This window comes from Triturus cristatus, chromosome 8 (genome assembly GCF_964204655.1).
Source record: "Triturus cristatus chromosome 8, aTriCri1.1, whole genome shotgun sequence".
In the NCBI taxonomy this organism is placed as follows: Eukaryota; Metazoa; Chordata; class Amphibia; order Caudata; family Salamandridae; genus Triturus; species Triturus cristatus.
This window is the reverse complement of record NC_140591.1, coordinates 880,565,944-880,585,727: the sequence shown is the minus strand read 5'-3', so window position 1 is coordinate 880,585,727 and position 19,784 is coordinate 880,565,944. Positions and strand designations below refer to the sequence as shown.

Here is a 19,784-nt window from a genome sequence, read left to right as displayed (position 1 = left end):
CTTTGAATCAGCAGACGCAAGTTAGTTAGCACGGTTCCACGACAGAGTGCCCCCTCCTAACATGCTTGCCAAATACCTTTACCAATTCAGCTCCTCTGGCCAGATAACTGCAGCAGGCAGCTCCTAGATACCATATTCACAATGGAGGGCATACTTCAGGCCATTAGTACCATGCCCACGGACAAAGTACCTGGTCTGAATGGCCTAACAACGCAATTTTATAAGACTTATGCGGCAGACCTTGCTTTACACCTCCTGACAATGTATGAAGAGGCTAGAGAGACTGACAAATTGCCTCCATCGGTCCACGAGACTCACAGTCACTATCCTGAAACCTGGAAAACAAGCAAACCTCTACGACTCCTGCAGGCTACTCTACAATTAATGCGGATAACAAAATCCTAGCTCGCATGCTTGTGAACAAAATACTTCCCTTCCTTCCTACTATTGTTAGACCAGACCAATCCGGCTTCATCCCTGGGTGCTCTACTGCACATAACTTGCCAAACTTCATCTCTTTGCTTCAAATTCTATAGTTGCGACTCCCAGCGATGGCTGTTTTCCTTGATGCCACGAATGCATTCGACTCACTCGAATGACAATTTCTTTTCACTCTGCTGCCACGTATTAGCTTTAGCCCCTTGTTCCTGTGCTGGGTCCGCCTCCTCTATACCTCCCAGACGGCCAGGCTCCTAATCAATGGCATCACTTCTGAACCTCTATGAATTATGAATAAACAGAGGGACCTGACAAGGATGCCTACTTTCCCCTATATTATAGACAATTGCTATGGAACTACTAGTTGCCCGGGTGCAGAAGCGTCATTCAGACAGAGGTCTCAAATGCATGGCCCGCAGGGTTGTGGTGTCCATGTATGCAGATGACATCACTGAGAACGTGCAAGACCCAGCTAAGAACCTAGTTCCAAAACGACGAGAATTTACACTTTTCAGCGAGCACACTGGCATGATGATAAATTTGTCCAAATATGTGATCCTTCTCTTAACCAAGGCCATGGACAAATTGGATTTGTGAGCAGTGGATGCAATTAAATACCTGGGAATAATGATCTGCCAAGACTTGCCCCAGCTCTGGCTTGAGAATTATGGCAGGGCCATTGTGTGGCTGGAGGAGAAGGTCTTGGTGTGGATTGACTTGCCACTCTCTTGCTGGAAGATTGTCCATTGCTAAGATGATGGTTCTGCCAAAGTTCTTATACCTCGTCATCAATCTACCCATCCAGCTCACTAGGGTGTTTTTCACCAGACTCTAATGCCTACTGGTGCTCTTGACGTGGGCTGGCCGACAACTATGACTTGCCTGGGAGGTATTAACCTTGCCCTTCAGTCAGGACAGGTTGAAAACTCCTGACATCGAGCTATATTATTATTGTGCTGAGAACTAATATACGTTCCTTTGGGTCCTCCCCACGCTATACTTCCCTCACACCGCTGTTGAGGTGGACAATGCACATCTGTGTCCGCTCACGACTAATCTGCCAGACGTCAACTTCATCAGGAGATTCTGTTGACATAGTCCAGGGCACGGTCACCAAAGAGCAGAGAGGTGCTGCCTCTACTCCGTTGACCTGCCACTTGCCAAAACACTGATACTGTCTCCTACCACGAAAAAAAGGCAATACGCCAGCTGATGACCCCTGGGCTGTGGAAACTGGGTGAGCCATACCCTGAGGGAGAACTCCTAGCACTTTGAGAGGTGCTTGCCACAGTAACATGCACGCCCCTGGATGTTTTCCTCTATTATCGAATATGCAGCACCTGCAAAAATGCACACCCTTCGGATTCCACTACATCCAGACCCATTACATGCCCTACACAGTATCCTTGCCTCCCCCAAAAAACTAGTTGCACACCTACATGCTACAATGCAAGACAAGGCTCTTATGATGGACCCTAATGCACTAAATAGTTAGCGGGGTGACCTACCTGAGGAACTAACCAAGGAGAAATGGGAAAACTGCTGCTCGCTGACAGCCCTGCTCTCACCCAACTACAGACTACAACTTATTCATGTCAAGTTTCTCCATACAGTGCATCACTCCACCCTTGGCCTCTTCAGAATGGGCCATCTCCCAGACTGTCACTGCTTGAAATGCAGATGTATAGATGCCGATTTCTTACACCTTGCCTGGAATTATGCAGCAATTTAGGACCACTAGACCAGATGATTGCCCACTTGTCGCTCTCTTCAAATACGCAACATATATCCCAGCTAGCGTTCACAATCTAATAGCCATGCACTAGGGACACCAAATCAGCCTACGGGTGACAGACTGGTTGACAGATAAATCACACTAGCAAGAAAAACTTGAAAACTACAGGGAAATGATGCCAGCAAAGCCTCACCCCCAAGGACATATGGAGCCCCTTTAGCATGTACATGACAACACGAAAGGCCCAGGTGCATGATTTAAAAAAAGGGCCTCTGCCTAGATCTGCTAGGCAATAAGTAGGGAAATGCTTCCACCACTGACTGAACCCTCGCCCTGTTGGTCAGGCCACAACTGCTTGGTGTGGGACTATGCTAAAGTAAAAATTGAGCGGTATATTGATAGTCTAACACCATTAATGTACACTGAAGCTATTGTGCATGTCAAATTGGAAAGGCTGTTGTATAATATACTTTTTCGATTTGTTATTTTTCAACTGTATTAATAAAATAAATACAAAAAATATAATACCTCCCAGAAAGCCCAGACAAACGGAAAAAATTACTGTACAGTCTCTAAAAATGATAAGGAAAATGCTACATACCAGTATGCAACTGTTCTTGGCATGTAGAGCTACAGATCCACACACACAGCATAGATTGCCATCTGGTGTTGGGCACGGATGTTTGCACTTGTTTTTGTCCTGGAAAAGTCTTTAGAAGTCACGGGATAGGCGACTCCTCCTTTGGACTATATTGCGCATGGGCATCGGCTCCATCCTCAGATTGTTTTTCGCCAGCAGGGAAATTGAGTTTTGTAAGAGACATAAAGATGCCCATGTATGCTGCATCTAAATAAGATAGTACTGGAACAGATAAAGGTAGCCAGGGAGGCGGGTGGGCGAGTGTGGATCTGCAGCTCTACATGCAAAGAACAGATGCATACTGGTAAGTAGCATTTTCCGTTCGAGGCATATGAGCTTAGCATAGATTGTATAGCAGTACCCATCCCTAGCGGCGACCACCAGTACCTGTTGCAGTAGTTTGAAATACTGTTTTGAGTACAGCCTGGCCCACACTCGCTTGTTGTTTTGTTTGCACATCCACAGAATAGTATTTTGTGAATGTGTGCGGTGTAGACCATGTAGCTGCTTTGCAGATGTCATCTAAGGGAATGTTTCCTAAAAATGCAATTGAAGCCCCTATATTTCATATAGAGTGGGCTTTAGGAGGAACAGATAAAGTACGTTTTGCTTTGTGATAGCATATTTGTATGCATTTAACAATCCATCTAGCTATCCCAGACTTTGATATGGGGTTGCCTTTGTGTGGTGGTGAGAATGACACAAAAAGTTGTTTGGTCTTACGAAAAAGTTGTGTACTTTCAATGTAATAAAGCAATGCTCTTTTGACATCTAGGGTATGAAGAGCTCTTTCTGAGACTGTGTGCGGCTAAGAGACGAACACTGGCAACTCTACAGACTGATTGAGGTGGAAAGGAGAAGGAGTAGTTTCTTACCTGCAACTCCAGTTCTGTAGTAGGGGTATCTCTGTTAGTCATAATCTATGAATAGTCCCGCCCATGTGCGGGGACCCCGGAGCAATCAAAATATCTCTTAAGCTGTCCTGCATTTGCAAACCTGCAAAGACACTTAAGAGACAGACAAAATAATACAGCCTAATAACAATATGGCTGCACTGGCCAGCACTTCCTCTGAAGTGAACACAAAAGCCAAAATAAAGTTTAAATGTCATTTTTATTCACATCTGACATGTTCCTTTATTGTATCACACTCCCTTCACCAAAATCCCTTTAAACAATAGAGAGGAAGGGGTGGACAGACAAGCCCTATAGGCTGTCATTATGTGTCTGCTAAAAGGATACCGTGCCTTTAAGGAACTCTCCAGAGACCCCCGGTATCCCAGGATGCACAGCCAAAGCAAGTTACTTTCAGTTCTTTTTGAAGGTGTATAACAACAGGCCTGATACTGCCAGTTTACTCCACCGGGGAGGAGGGAGGGTCGCTTATGACTATAACAGAGACACCCTACTACAGAACTGGAGTTACAGGTAAGAAACTACTCCTTCTGTAATAGGGGATCTCTGTGTATAGTCATAATCTATGAATAGAATGGCAAGCCCATCCCAACCAACAAACAGCGGTGGAGTAAAAACTAAACACCAACAAATTACTGTGCAAACAAATTCCCTAGCGAAGCCTGTCCAACCTGCGCATCTGCCCTAGCATCAGAATCCAGGCAGTAATGCTTTGTAAACGTATGGACCGACTTCCAGGTGGCAGCCTTACAAATGTCAGCGATAGGAACATTCCTAAGCAAAGCTGTAGTCGCTGCTTTGCCCCTAGTCGAATGCGCTGTAGGCTTACCCCCTAACGTCTTATTAGCTTTCTGATAACAAAGCTGAATACAGGATACAATCCATCTGGAAATGGACTGTTTTGAGGTAGCTAGACCAGTTCTTACCGAACCATAATTTACAAACAGTTGATCCGACCTGCGGATGTCTTTTGTCTTATCTAGATAGAATTTCAACACCCTACGCACATCTAGTGAATGCAGAGACCTCTCCGCCGGAGAGGAGGGATGCTGAAAAAATGTAGGCAAAGTGATCATTTGATTTAAATGGAAATCAGATATCACTTTAGGTAAAAACTTAGGATGAGTACGCATTACTACTTTAGAAGCATGGAATACAGTATACGGCTCTTGACAACACAGAGCCTGAATCTCACTTACCCTCCTGGCCGATGTAATGGCCACAAGGAAGGCAGCTTTCCAGGACAAATGCAGCAAAGAAGCCTTATGAATAGGCTCAAAAGGCTCCCTCATTAATCTGGACACCACCACGTTCAATTCCCATGGTGGAGAAGGTCGTCTAACAGGGGGAAACACCTTACGCAAACCCTCCAAAAAATCTTTAATCACAGGGATTTGAAAAAATGAGGTTTGGGAAGGGCCCTTACTATACGCAGTCAAAGCTGCGAGATGAACTTTAATAGACTGAAAATTAAGCCCAGATTGAGCTAACTGCAGCAGATAAGGCAGAATAACATCTTTACAGGATGTAGGGTCAATGTCCTTTGCCGTGCACCATAAGCAGAATCTCTTCCACTTATAGGCGTAAGAAGTCCTCGTAGACGGTCTCTTCGCCTCTTTCAAGATCTCCATACAGTCCTGAGGTAGGTTCAAGTGTCCATACTGTACTAGGTCAGGAGCCATGCTGCCAAACTCAAGGACGAGAGATCCGGGTGAACCATCTGTCCCCCGAATTTCGTGAGAAGGTCCGGCCGACACGGCAGGCGCCGGTGTGGTAGAACAGACCGGTGAAGAAGGTCGGTGAACCACCATTGCCTCGGCCACTCCGGAGCAATCAGGATCATCCTGGCTCTGGATTGCGACAGCTTGATCAGCACCGCCGGAATCAGGGGAATGGGTGGAAAGGCGTAGGGAAAGCTGTTCGACCAGCTGATCCATAAGGCATTCCCCAGCGTCCCTGGTTGGTAGTACCTGGACGCGAAGTCGCGGCATTTGCTGTTTTCTGCCGTAGCGAACAGATCGATATCCGGAGTGCCCCACTCTGCAAAGACGTCTCTTAGCACGTCGTCGTTTAGCACCCACTCGTGATTTTCTTGAACGAGCCTGCTGAGCGCATCGGCTTGGGCATTCTGCACTCCCGGCAGATGGGTTGCCGTGATCGTCAGGTTCCTGGCCACCAGCCAATTCCAGATCGTCTGTACCTCCCGAGACAGCGTGCGTGAACGGGAGCCCCCCTGCTTGTTGAGGTAATACATGGTAGTAGTATTGTCCGTCTGAATTAGCAGGGAGTTCGTCTTGAAGGAGGGATGGAACGCCTTCAGGGCCAAGTGTACTGCTCCGAGTTCCAAAAAGTTGATGTGGTAAGTCATCTCCGTCTGTGACCATATCCCCGGAATCTGAAGAGGGCCCGAATGCGCTCCCCAGCCCTGGAGAGACGCATCGGTCACTATGGTTTGGACCGGAATATCCTTGTGAAAGGGAGTCCCCTTGCAGACATTCTCTGAGGAGCACCACCATTTCAGAGACTGTAGAGCGTGTTGGGACAGACGAATCTTGTCCTCCCAACGCCCCCGCCTTTGGTCCCATTGATCCTCCAGACATTCCTGCAGAGGCCTCATATGCAGACGTGCATTGGGGGTGAGAAAGATGCATGAAGCCATCGACCCCAGTAAAGAGGACACCGTCCTCACTGTAGGAGAGTGGGCTGAGAGGAGGTGCAGGGCCTTCCAACGGATAGATAAGCGTCTCTCCTCCGAAGGACACACGCTTGCGTTCAAAGTATTGACTGAGGCCCCCCAAGTACTGGAGACACTGCACAGGGATCGGCACTGACTTCGTCATGTTGATGTGCAGTCCCAGGCGATGAAGCAAGGCAGCCGTCCTGTTGAAATGACACTGGGCTTCCTGGTACGTGGAAGCTTTGATCAGCCAATCGTCCAGGTAGGGATACACAAACACTTTGTTCTTCCGCAAGTGTGCTGCCACCACTGCCATGCACTTGGAGAACGTCCTTGGCGCAGACTTCAGACCAAACGGGAGTACTGTATACTGGTAATGGTTGTTGCCTACCAGAAACCTCAGGAACTTGCGATGCTTTTGTGCGATCGGCACATGAAAGTAAGCGTCCTGCAGATCTATGGCGCACAGCCAGTCTCCTCGATGCAACTGAGGGTAAATCTGATGCAGGGACAACATACGGAACTTTTCTCTGCGGATCCACTTGTTTGCCTGACGCAGATCTAGAATAGGCCGGAACTCGTTCTTGTCCTTTTTTCTGACGAGAAAGAACCTTGAGTACAGACCTTTTCCTTTTTGCCTCAAAGGAACAGTCTCTATCGCCTTCTTCTTTAACAGAATGTCCGCCTCCCACTGGAGCTCTCGCACCATGTAGGTAGAGCGCACTGGTGGAATCTGTGGAGGCGGGCTGGTGAAACGAAGACTGTACCCATTGCAAACAATATTCAGCACCCACTTGTCCTGAGTTATTGTCGTCCACTCTGCCAGGTAGTATTGAATACTTTCCCCCACCGGAGCGGGTAACGGATGTGGGGGAAGTGACCTTTCAGGGCTTAGACCCGGCCGGGCCTTTGTTCCCCGACGAGGATTGATGCTGCCCTCTGCCGCTTTTGAAAGGACTGCCTCGGGAACTGTTGTTGTTGCTGGTGCTGCTGTTGTTGACCAGACTGACGCCCTTGGCAGCGTTGTTTAGAATAACGCCTGCCATAGGAACGGAATGGTCTCTTCTGTTCCTTGGGTTTCTCCAACCCTACGGCCTTCAGGGTTTCTGCTTCGGCCTTCATGCGGGCCATTTCGTCATCCGCATGAGACCCGAACAACGTCGTGCCAGAGAAAGATAAGTTAGCAATCTTTTGCTGCGCTTCAGGCTTTAGAGAGGTAAGTCTCAGCCAGGAATGTCTCCTCATGTGTACTCCACGACAGTACCCATGGGCCGCCAGCAATGACACATCCCCCGCTGCACTGATGATCTGGTTGGAGACCATCATGCCCTCATTCAACACCTCCTGGAAGTCTTCCCGCTTATCCCTAGGTAGGGAGGCAGCAAACTGTTGCAGGGAGTCCCAAAGCGATCGGTCATAGCGACCCAGCAGAGCGGAGGCGCTAGCAGCCTTCATAGTCGTGGCCGACGTAGAGCACATCCTCCTCCCCAAGGAGTCCATCTTGCGACTCTCCTTATCCGGAGGAGCCGTTGAAGAGGGCGTCGTGGAGTGTTGTTTCCTAGCCGCAACCACAATGACAGAGTCCGGGGGAGGGTCCACCCTGAGGAACGCCAGGTCCGAATCAGGGGCCCTGTACTTCTTCTGCAACCGTGAGGGAGCAGACTTCACCACGGCTGGTGTCAAGAAGACCTCCATGGCTGGTTCCTCCAAACCTGGAACCAAAGGGAGGAGGGGGCGTGATAGGTGCGCCTTGTGCAATGTCTCGAATATCACAGAGGTAGTGGGAACTGGTACGGTCACTGAGATTCCCAATTTTGCCGCCCCTCTCATCAGTACATCCTGGAAAGTGGCAATATCATCCACTGGCGAGATTCTAGTAGGCGGTGTTTCCGATAACGTGGGGGAAAGCCGTCCAGTGCCAGAAGAGTCCATATACCTCGTGCCTCTGGATCGAGATCTATACCTCCGTCGTCCACGCCTTGTGTGAGTGGACGATCTGTGTCTGCTCCGTGACCTCCGGCGAGATCTAGAGCGTGATCTCAGTCTGCGTGGGGCCTTAGGAGCCACTGGTAGCCGAGGAGAAGGCAGGAGCTGTGGCACCGGAGGCGGCGGTGGCGTAGGTCGCTTAGGAGGAGGAGGAGGAGGCGGAGGAGGCTTCTGAGGCAGCGGCTGAGGGAGAGGCTGCGGTGCAGGCTGAGGGTGCGGCCGTGGTAGAGGCAGTGGCAGGGGGTCCCTTAGAGACTCGCTCTGTCCATCACTCCTTGCAGGAGAACCCGGACTAGCTCTGTCCGGACTTCCGTCCACCCTTCTCTTCTTGGCGGGTCTATCCCGTGCTGAAGTAAACGAGGGGGAGCGTCCTCCTCTCCTAGATCCACGACTGGATATCGTAATCACCGAAGAAGTGTTACCAGATGTCCTCGATGTCGAACTGAGCGTCGACCTCGTACGGCTTCTCCTCGCCGTTGACCGCAAACTGCGTCCCCTCGACGTCGAACGGTGTCCCCTCGACGTCGAACGGCGGGCCGACGGAGAGCCTCTCGACGTCGACGGTGAGCGATGCCGCCTCGACGGCGATCTCCTTCGCTTCGACGGCGATCTCCTTCGTCTCGACGGCCTTCGCCGGTGTCTCGGCGTCGATGTCGTCGGCGTCGATCTATGAGCCGACGGCGAAGGAGACTAGCGGGGTCGCCTCGACGGCGAGCTGCGCTGTATGTGGGGCTCGGTACGACGTCGATGGTGTGTCGACGTCGACTGTGAAATACTCGACGGCGACCTAGTCCTAGGTCTCGCCGGCCCCTCTCTCGACGTCGAACGTCGAGAACGCCGAGATCCCGAGCTGGATCGACGGCGAACACACCGGTGCTTTACCTCTCGCCGTCGTCGCCTTTGACGTCGAACGCGATCTACCAGCCGGTAGGTGTCGTTTCTGCTCCTCTCTCTGCCCGGAGGTCCCTCCAGTGGCTGAAGCATGGGCAGAGGATGGGGAAGGAGATCCACCATGCCCAGAAGTCCCACCTGTTCTCTGCTTCTCCTGTCCCTGAAGGCGAATCTTCTCTCTGTCTCTCAGGGTCCTCTTGGAGAAGGTCTTGCAGATATCACATGTAGCAGGGACATGTGAAGATGATAAGCAGAGAATACAGACATCATGTGGATCCGTCTCGGCCATTTTCCTCCCACACTCAGGGCATTTATCAAATAAAGCCATGTTAATTAAAAGAGAGTGGGTCAAACTGCACCAATGCAGCAGAGACGTCGAATGAACAAACTTGTATCAAAAAAAAAAATTTTAGTCAAAAAAACCACCCAAAAGGGTAGAGCTCAATGCTCCTGGGTCCTGCTAGCAGGAGCCGGAAAAAAAGAACTGAAAGTAACTTGCTTTGGCTGTGCATCCTGGGATACCGGGGGTCTCTGGAGAGTTCCTTAAAGGCACGGTATCCTTTTAGCAGACACATAATGACAGCCTATAGGACTTGTCTGTCCACCCCTTCCTCTCTATTGTTTAAAGTGATTTTGGTGAAGGGAGTGTGATACAATAAAGGAACATGTCAGATGTGAATAAATATGACATTTAAACTTTATTTTGGCGTTGTGTTCACTTCAGAGGAAGTGCTGGCCAGTGCAGCCATATTGTTATTAGGCTGTAATATTTTGTCTGTCTCTTAAGTGTCTTTGCAGGTTTGCAAATGCAGGACAGCTTAAGAGATATTTTGATTGCTCCGGGGTCCCCGCACATGGGCGGGACTATTCATAGATTATGACTATACACCGAGATCCCCTACTACAGAAATGACTTTAGGGAGGAATTTTGGATTGGTTCTGAGAACAACCTTACTGTGATGGATTTGCAGAAAAGGTTCCTGAATAGTTAGCGCTTGCAGTTCACTAACTCTTCTAAGAGAAGTGATAGCTACTAGGAAAGCAACTTTCCATGTTAGAAACTGGAGCTCACATTTATGTAGAGGTTCAAAGGGAGGACCCATTAGTCTTGTGAGAACATGGTTTTAATTCCACAGAGGTGAGGGTGGTACCCTGGGGGGGGGATTATCCTTTTGAGGCCTTCCATAAAGGCTTTGATGGCAGGCACTTTGAAAAGTGATAGGTGTTGTCTATTTTGTAAATAGGCTGCTATGGCAGCGAGGCGCAGGCTAATAGATGTGTAGGCTAAGTTTCACCTTTGGAGATGTAGTAGATAACCTATGATGTGTTGGATAGACACGTCTAGGGGATTGATGTTGTGGTTATGACAGTATATTACAAATCTCTTCCACTTGGCTGCATAGCAGGCTCTAGTGGTGGGACGCCTTGCTTCTTTAATGACGTTCATGCATTGAGGAGGAAGTTAAGGTAACCGAATTCTAAGACTTCAGGAGCCAGATCGCAAGGTTGAGCTGAGCTGGGTCCGGGTGTCGGATCTCTCCACGGTTCTGGGTTAAGAGGCATGGGGAGAGGTGTAGATTTTGGTGAGGAACAACAGACAGTTCCAGTAATGTGGTGTACCACGGTTGTCTGGCCCAAGTTGGAGCAACTAGGATGAGAGTTAGTGCATGTTGCTGTAGTTTGCGCACCACCATTGGAATTAGTGGGAGAGGTGGAAAGGCATACGCAAATCTGCCTGACCAATTCATCCATATTGCATTGCCTTTGGACAATGGGTGTGGATACCTGGCAGCGAAGCTTGGGCATTTGGCGTTTTCGTGCGTGGCGAAGAGGTCTATCTCTTGCTGTCCTCACATCTGAAAGAATGGCTGAAGAACTTGTGGATGAAGTTCCCACTCGTGAATCTGTTCCGTTTGACGGCTTATCAGATCGGCTATGGTGTTTTGGACTCCTGGGACATGTTGAGCTTGGAGAAAGATTTTCTGGGGTATAGCCCATCTCAATATGCTCTGTGCCAGTTAAGAGAGCTGCAGAGAGTGTGTCCAGTCTTGTTTCTGTATGTAGTACATGGCTGTCATGTTGTCTGTGCGGACTAAGACAGCTTTGCCTGATATTTGTTTTTGGAAAGCCTTTAAGGCTAGGAAAATGGCTAGTAGCTCCAGGTGGTTGATGTGGAGTAACTTTTGTTGAGGAGTCCACCTGCCTTGCATGGTGTGATGTAATAGCTGCGCTCCCCAGCCGGAGAGCGGTGCGTCCGCTGTCATGACTATCTGTGGAACTGGCTCTAGGAACGGTCGCCCTTTGGAAAGGTTCTTGGTGTTCCACCATTGCAGAGATCGAGGAGTGCAACCGTATACCAACACCAGATCTGTTAGCTGACCTTGAGCCTGGTTCCATTGGCGTGCTAAGCACTCTTGGAGAGGATGCATCTGGAGTCTTGCATGAGGTACTATAAGTATGCAAGAGGCCTTCATCCCTATTAGCTGCATGAACACTCGTGCTGGGAGAGAGTGTTGAGGCTGAAATTTGGTTATGAAAGCTTGCATGCTTGCTATCCTGGCCGGGTTGGGATAGGCTAATGCTTTTTAAGCCTGGGCAAAGCACTATGCTACGCTCGCGTAGTTTGCGCTACTTCGCACAACGCGAATTACACGTAGCGCAGTGCAAACACGCGTAGCGTAGTGCAGCAGTCATTTTTTGCTTGCTCGCGGTCCTCAATGTCAAGTTGGCAACCACAAGCAAGCAAAATGACATCCCGTCGAGACTTTTTCCTCGTTCGCGACCAGCAACATCAAGTTGCCGATCACGAGCGTGGAAAATAAACCTCCCGACGAGCTTCTCAACGCGGGGAGGTCAGGTTTCTCATTGCGAGTGGTCGTGTATGCTCGCAACCGCTCGCGATGAGAAACTACCAGTCCGCGTTGAGAAAGCTGCCGCTCGAGTAGAAATCTACTCGAGCGGCAGAAAACGACCGCTTGCACTGTGCAAGGTGCAGTTTGCACTGATTGCACAGTGCGGACAAGCATCTGGCACTGTGAATCAGTGCGAACAGCATCTTGCACAGTGCACTACGCAGTTTGCAAAGCCTCGCGTAGCTATGAGTACCGCTACTTCGCAAACTACGCCCAGGGTTAATGATTGGGTTTCACTTAGGATTCTTCGCTACCTCGAATGGATCCTTTATAGTAATGTCCCACCTCATTCCAAGCATCAGAAATACATCTGGCTTGTTTTTATCATATGCCTTGGATATTAAATCACATTATCTTTAAGATAAACCCACTCATATGGGGAAAGAGAATAAAATGAACACTGTACTCTTGTTCAAAATGTTAGTACACATTACTTATAGTATTAGAAGTGGTTTCACACGCTTCACTTTCAATACATCATTCATCGATGAAGCTCGCTAGTGGTGAACTTTTTTCACTGGTTTTACTCATGCCATCAGCTCTGAAATATTTACCCAAGATCAATCTTAACAATGATCTGGAAATATGGTTTTTGGTCCGTTTGTTAGGCGGTCCACGTAAGCTTTTTTTTTTTTTTTTTCACTATCTTACCATTTCACACGTTTTAGTCACAGGGACTTCGGCAAGCTAGCACCAAATGCAATGCAATCCATTATTAATCCACAACAGCTTTCCACCAGACAGACTCTCAATAACTAATACTGGTCAAGGTAAACAAAAGGTAGAGCTGCACAAGGGATAGCTACATATCTTACCTTGCACAAATGCCAGGATCTGTTCATACTGTTCCTTTGCTTGACTTTCCTTGACAAGATCAATTTTGTTTTGTAGGATTAAAATGTGTTTCAATTTCATGATTTCTATGGCAGCTAGATGTTCAGAAGTCTGGGGCTGCGGACAGGACTCATTACCAGCTAAAAGTGATAAGTGCAAACAAAATAAAATTAAACAAGAACATGCATCTTTTTAATCGCATGTAACAAAATCAAAGGTTTTTTTTTTAAGGCAACATTTTTGCTACAAATCCACAATACAGCCTTTATGGTGAATAGGCAGAGCACAAGAGCCCTTAGTAAATTTCCATTATGAGATATTTACCTAAATAACTGCTTCGCTTAAGCTGCTTGGCTCCTCCTCCAAAAGACTTTGAGGCTATCCTAGTAAACAACTCACACAATACCTTGTAACACTGGCAACAATAAAGTTACCAAATGGCAAAAATTGGCACGGACAGCCACAGATATCTGGCCCACAAAGAAAAATATGCACACAAGCAAATCAAAACATATTCATTGTACCTATAAGCAAAAGAGCTGCATCCATGACTGCTGCGCCGTTCAACATGGTAGCCATCAAAATGTCGTGGCCTGGGCAATCTACAAAGGAGACATGACTGGAAAAGGGAGAAAAACATTACGAACCATGATTTAGCAGCCAATCCTCAAATGAGGGTATGAACAATTAAGAGCAATTCGTGGGAATACTAATTCTTCAATAATGTTATTATTGCATGCTAGAACAGTCTCTCACTCCCAACCTCGGCTTACTCTGCATACTACTGCTGTTCCCCTTTCCAAACCACTTTAACTAGGTTTCGTCAATCTCACTTTCTCGACCAACCTTCTCTTTCCAGTCTATTCTGCTGCCCATAGTGTTTCTGTGCCCGTCTCAAATCTTTATATGCACCCCATCTTGCAGTTTCTCAGTGTCTGTCTTAAGCTCTCACTGTAAATTACTTTCTCTCTGCCTCAGTCGCTCTCTCGACCTGAGTCGCCCTCTCTCTCGCTCTCTCGCTCTCTCGACCTCAGTCGCCCTCTCTCTCGCTCTCTCGACCTCAGTCGCCCTCTCTCTCGCTCTCTCGACCTCAGTCGCCCTCTCTCTCGCTCTCTCGACCTCCGTCGCCCTCTCTCTCGCTCTCTCGGCCTCCGCCGCCCTCACTCTCGCTCTCTCGGCCTCCGCCGCCCTCACTCTCGCTCTCTCGGCCTCCGCCGCCCTCACTCTCGCTCTCTCGGCCTCCGCCGCCCTCTCTCTCGCTCTCTCGACCTCCGTCGCCCTCACTCTCGACCTCCGTCGCCCTCTCGCTCTCTCGCACTCTCGACCTCCGTCGCCCTCTCGCTCTCTCGACCTCCGTCGCCCTCACTCTCGACCTCCGTCGCCCTCACTCTCGACCTCTGTCGCCCTCACTCTCGACCTCCGTCGCCCTCACTCTCGACCTCCGTCGCCCTCACTCTCGACCTCCGTCGCCCTCACTCTCGACCTCCGTCGCCCTCACTCTCGACCTCCGTCGCCCTCACTCTCGACCTCCGTCGCCCTCACTCTCGACCTCCGTCGCCCTCACTCTCCCTCACTCTCGCTCTCTCGGCCTCCGTCGCCCTCACTCTCGCTCTCTCGGCCTCCGCCGCCCTCACTCTCTCGGCCTCCGCCGCCCTCACTCTCGCTCTCTCGGCCTCCGCCGCCCTCACTCTCGCTCTCTCGGCCTCCGCCGCCCTCACTCTCGCTCTCTCGGCCTCCGCCGCCCTCACTCTCGCTCTCTCGGCCTCCGCCGCCCTCACTCTCGCTCTCTCGGCCTCCGCCGCCCTCACTCTCGCTCTCTCGGCCTCCGCCGCCCTCATTCTCGCTCTCGGCGTCCGCCGCCCTCGCCCTCGGCGTCCGCCGCCCTCGCCCCCGCTCTCGGCGTCCGCCGCCCTCGCCCTCTCTCTCGGCGTCCGCCGCCCTCGCCCTCTCTCTCGGCGTCCGCCGCCCTCGCCCTCTCTCTCGGCCTCCGCCGCCCTCGCCCTCTCTCTCGGCCTCCGCCGCCCTCGCCCTCTCTCTCGGCCTCCGCCGCCCTCGCCCTCTCTCTCGGCCTCCGCCGCCCTCGCCCTCTCTCTCGGCCTCCGCCGCCCTCGCCCTCTCTCTCGGCCTCCGCCGCCCTCGCCCTCTCTCTCGGCCTCCGCCGCCCTCGCCCTCTCTCTCGGCCTCCGCCTCTCTCGGCCTCTGCCTCTCTCGGCCTCCGCCGCCCTCGGCCTCTCTCTCGGCCTCTGCCTCTCTCTGCCTCCGCCGCCCTCTCTCTCGCTCTCTCGGCCTCTGCCTCTCTCGGCCTCCGCCGCCCACGCCCTCTCTCTCGGCCTCCGCCGCCCACGCCCTCTCTCTCGTTCCGCCGCCCACGCCCTCTCTCTCGTTCCGCCGCCCACGCCCTCTCTCTCGTTCCGCCGCCCACGCCCGCTCTCTCGTTCCGCCACCCACGCCCTCTCTCTCGGCCTCCGCCGCCCTCTCTCTCGCTCTCTCGGCCTCTGCCTCTCTCGGCCTCCGCCGCCCACGCCCTCTCTCTCGGCCTCCGCCGCCCACGCCCTCTCTCTCGGCCTCCGCCGCCCACGCCCTCTCTCTCGGCCTCCGCCGCCCACGCCCTCTCTCTCGGCCTCCGCCGCCCTCTCTCTCGGCCTCCGCCGCCCTCTCTCTCGGCCTCCGCCGCCCTCTCTCTCGGCCTCCGCCGCCCTCTCTCTCGTTCCGCCACCCACGCCCGCTCTCTCGTTCCGCCACCCACGCCCTCTCTCTCGGCCTCCGCCGCCCTCTCTCTCGCTCTCTCGGCCTCTGCCTCTCTCGGCCTCCGCCGCCCACGCCCTCTCTCTCGGCCTCCGCCGCCCACGCCCTCTCTCTCGTTCCGCCGCCCACGCCCTCTCTCTCGGCCTCCGCCGCCCACGCCCTCTCTCTCGGCCTCCGCCGCCCTTGCCCTCTCTCGGCCTCCGCCGCCCTCTCTCTCGGCCTCCGCCGCCCTCTCTCTCGGCCTCCGCCGCCCTCTCTCTCGGCCTCCGCCGCCCTCTCTCTCGGCCTCCGCCGCCCTCTCTCTCGGCCTCCGCCGCCCTCTCTCTCGGCCTCCGCCGCCCTCTCTCTCGGCCTCCGCCGCCCTCTCTCTCGGCCTCCGCCGCCCTCTCTCTCGGCCTCCGCCGCCCTCTCTCTCTGCCTCCGCCGCCCTCTCTCTCTGCCTCCGCCGCCCTCTCTCTCTGCCTCCGCCGCCCTCTCTCTCTGCCTCCGCCGCCCCCTCTCTCTGCCTCCGCCGCCCCCTCTCTCTGCCTCCGCCGCCCCCTCTCTCTGACTCCGCCGCCCCCTCTCTCTGACTCCGCCGCCCCCTCTCTCTGACTCCGCCGCCCCCTCTCTCTGACTCCGCCGCCCCCTCTCTCTGCCTCCGCCGCCCCCTCTCTCTGCCTCCGCCGCCCCCTCTCTGCCTCCGCCGCCCCCTCTCTCTGCCTCCGCCGCCCCCTCTCTCTGCCTCCGCCGCCCCCTCTCTCTGCCTCCGCCGCCCCCTCTCTCTGCCTCCGCCGCCCCCTCTCTCTGCCTCCGCCGCCCCCTCTCTCTGCCTCCGCCGCCCCCTCTCTCTGCCTCCGCCGCCCCCTCTCTCTGCCTCCGCCGCCCCCTCTCTCTGCCTCCGCCGCCCCCTCTCTCTGCCTCCGCCGCTCTCGCTCTGCCTCCGACGCCCTCTCTCTGCCTCCGACGCCCTCTCTCTGCCTCCGACGCCCTCTCTCTGCCTCCGACGCCCTCTCTCTCTGACGCCCTCTGTCTCTCTCTATCTCTCTACCTCTGTCGCCGTCTCTCTCTCCCTCTACCTCTGTCGCCGTCTCTCTCTCTCTCTCTACCTCTGTCGCCGTCTCTCTCTCTCTCTCTCTACCTCTGTCGCCGTCTCTCTCTCTCTCTCTCTACCTCTGTCGCCGTCTCTCTCTCTCTACCTCTGTCGCCGTCTCTCTCTCTCTCTACCTCTGTCGCCGTCTCTCTCTCTCTACCTCTGTCGCCGTCTCTCTCTCTCTCTACCTCTGTCGCCGTCTCTCTCTCTCTCTACCTCTGTCGGCTTCTCTCTCTCTCTCTCTCTACCTCTGTCGCCGTCTCTCTCTCTCTCTACCTCTGTCGCCGTCTCTCTCTCTACGTCGCCGTCTCTCTCTCTACCTCCGTCGCCGTCTCTCTCTCTCTCTCTCTACCTCCGTCGCCGTCTCTCTCTCTCTCTACCTCTGTCGCCGTCTCTCTCTCTCTACCTCCGTCGCCGTCTCTCTCTCTCTCTACCTCTGTCGCCGTCTCTCTCTCTACCTCTGTCGCCGTCTCTCTCTCTACCTCTGTCGCCGTCTCTCTCTCTACCTCTGTCGCCGTCTCTCTCTCTCTCTCTTTACCTCCATCGCCGTCTCTCTCTCTACCTCCGTCGCCGTCTCTCTCTCTACCTCCGTCGCCGTCTCTCTCTCTCTACCTCCGTCGCCGTCTCTCTCTCTCTACCTCTGTCGCCGTCTCTCTCTCTCTACCTCTGTCGCCGTCTCTCTCTCTCTACCTCTGTCGCCGTCTCTCTCTCTCTACCTCTGTCGCCGTCTCTCTCTCTCTCTACCTCTGTCGCCGTCTCTCTCTCTCTCTACCTCCGTCGCCGTCTCTCTCTCTCTCTCTACCTCCGTCGCCGTCTCTCTCTCTACCTCCGTCGCCGTCTCTCTCTCTACCTCCGTCGCCTTAGGAGTCAATTGCAATCACCTCTCACTCACCCTCCCTCCGTGCGACCACCTTTCACACACCCTCCTTATGTGCAACTGCCTCTCTCCCTCCCTCCCTCCCTCCGTCCGTGCAACCGACCCTCTCCCTCTCTCCTTCCGACGGCACCTCTCCATCCCTCCAACCGCCCCTCTCCCTCCCTCCCTCCCTCTGTGCGAACGCCCCTTTCCCTCCCTCCCACCGTGCGACCACCTCTCGCTCCCCCTCCGGGCGACCACCTCTCGCTCTCCCTCCGTGCGTCCACTTCGTTCTCCTATACGTTTGGCTCTCCCTCTTTGATCCCACCTCACTTTCTCCCCTTCCTTGCACCCCTTTATCTCTCGCTGCCTCTGTATCTGCCTTTCTTGATGTACTACTGCCTCAACCTCCCGCTAATCAGTGAGCTCTCCTGCTTTAATCTTCGTGCCTGCCTCTGGCTTCCTCCAAGCACCCCCTCGGGCTCCATCTGCCCAAGTCTCTCTGCCCGTCTCCTTTTCTACATCAATACACCCATATCCACCATCTGTCTGTCCCATTTCTTGTCTTTGTGCTCCTGCACATCTAATCTACCTGTCTGTGCCACCTGGCTGCTTTCCCTCCGAGCGCCTGTGCCCATCTGGGTGTATGTGCCTTAGCCCTTCTCTGTCCGAGGTCCCTCGTCATCTTTATTTCTCGCTCCGAGTGTTTGTGTCTAGCTACATCTACCAGTCTCTCTGTGCCACCTCACCCATCAGCTGGTCTGGCTTTTTGTGTCTATTTCTTATCTGAGTTTATAGCTGTCTCCCCTTGTTTGAGACTAAGCTGGTCTCTTACCCTCAAATGCTTCTGCCCCCACCTGCAGGTACCTCTCTACAGCTGTGCCTCTTCTTTTTTAGTCCAGCTTTATCCCACTATTTCCATCTCGCTCAGACTATCCATCTTACACTCCATCCATCCAGACTGGCCATTGTGTCACTCTGGCATTTACCTTTTAAGCTACAGGCCAAGAGGAAGTTTTCATAGTAGGATGGGCTGCGACGACCAAACAATGTGCTTATGATTTTAATCTATTTGCAGACCTCTGCAGTGTGCATCTGGTTTGAACATTTTTCCAGGGTGAACTTTGGTTTCCAGTCCAGCCCTGCATCTGTCACCGCCCACAAATCTGAGCTAGTTTCTGCCAGTCTGAAACCTCTCCTGCTCTAAACCTAGTTTCCTTCTCACTTCCACGTTGCTCTTCCATTCTCTCTAATCCAGTCTCTCGCTCAACATATAGACTGCTCTTATCCTGCCCACCCTCTCTGGCTTCATAGCAGTCCATATGCCCAACTTCAATTTCAAGGCATACTATGTGTACCTTGCTCATCCACTTTCATTTTAGCAATTCTTTTTAGGGCAACACAATTCCTTGCTTCATTTACTACTACCCCATCCAACCTAGCTTCATTCATCCCTTTCGGCCTTCACTGCAGGTCCATCCGTCCCCTCTCCCGGCTCAGATTTTCCCACTCCTTTCCACTTACAGTCCTATCTTCCTGTGGCCTGCAAGCAAAAAATGCCTCTCCTATCAAACCTCAACATATTTTCTCTCTAACCTAATCCAGTACCATTCCCTCTCTAGCACCATCCATCTGCCACTTAGTCTTTCTATATCAGTCTGTTATCCTCTAGCCTTGCCCTCTCCTTCATTCAGTATCATTCAGACTAATTACCGGATGAGTTTGAAACTGCCCTTGGTACCAGGAATATCTGTTGGAAACTCATCTGGAGTGCTGCTTCCACATGACCTGTAGCACTCTGGCCGAGAACAACTGGGGTCATCAAGTTTGTAAATCTGAAAATAGGATGGGGTGTAGAGAAATTATTCAATCCTGACTCATTTTTAAAGTGCAATCTAGCACAAACAGCTTATGACAGAATTTTAAACTCACCTTAGCATTGGCATAACCTAGCTTGATAGTGATATTTCTTTCCAGTTCATTTTTAAACCGCACAGTATGAACGCCAGAAATTGCTTTCACTACTGTTGATTTTCCATGTGCCACATGGCCAATAGTACCTTAAAAAGAAGAATACAAATTAC

At 52.3% G+C, this 19,784-nt stretch overlaps 1 protein-coding gene across 1 annotated transcript in view; it reads right to left on the bottom strand.

Annotated features, from left to right (window-relative positions):
- Positions 1 to 19,784, bottom strand: part of EIF2S3 (eukaryotic translation initiation factor 2 subunit gamma) — a 301,191-nt gene that overhangs the window by 203,252 nt on the left and 78,155 nt on the right. Inside the window, exons 3-6 of the mRNA XM_085622414.1 lie at positions 19,633 to 19,760; positions 19,414 to 19,535; positions 13,552 to 13,646; positions 13,009 to 13,167 (exon numbers count right to left, since the gene is read on the bottom strand). Of these exons, the coding sequence (XP_085478540.1) occupies positions 13,009 to 13,167; positions 13,552 to 13,646; positions 19,414 to 19,535; positions 19,633 to 19,760 (504 nt within the window). The remainder of the gene's footprint in view (positions 1 to 13,008; positions 13,168 to 13,551; positions 13,647 to 19,413; positions 19,536 to 19,632; positions 19,761 to 19,784) is intronic.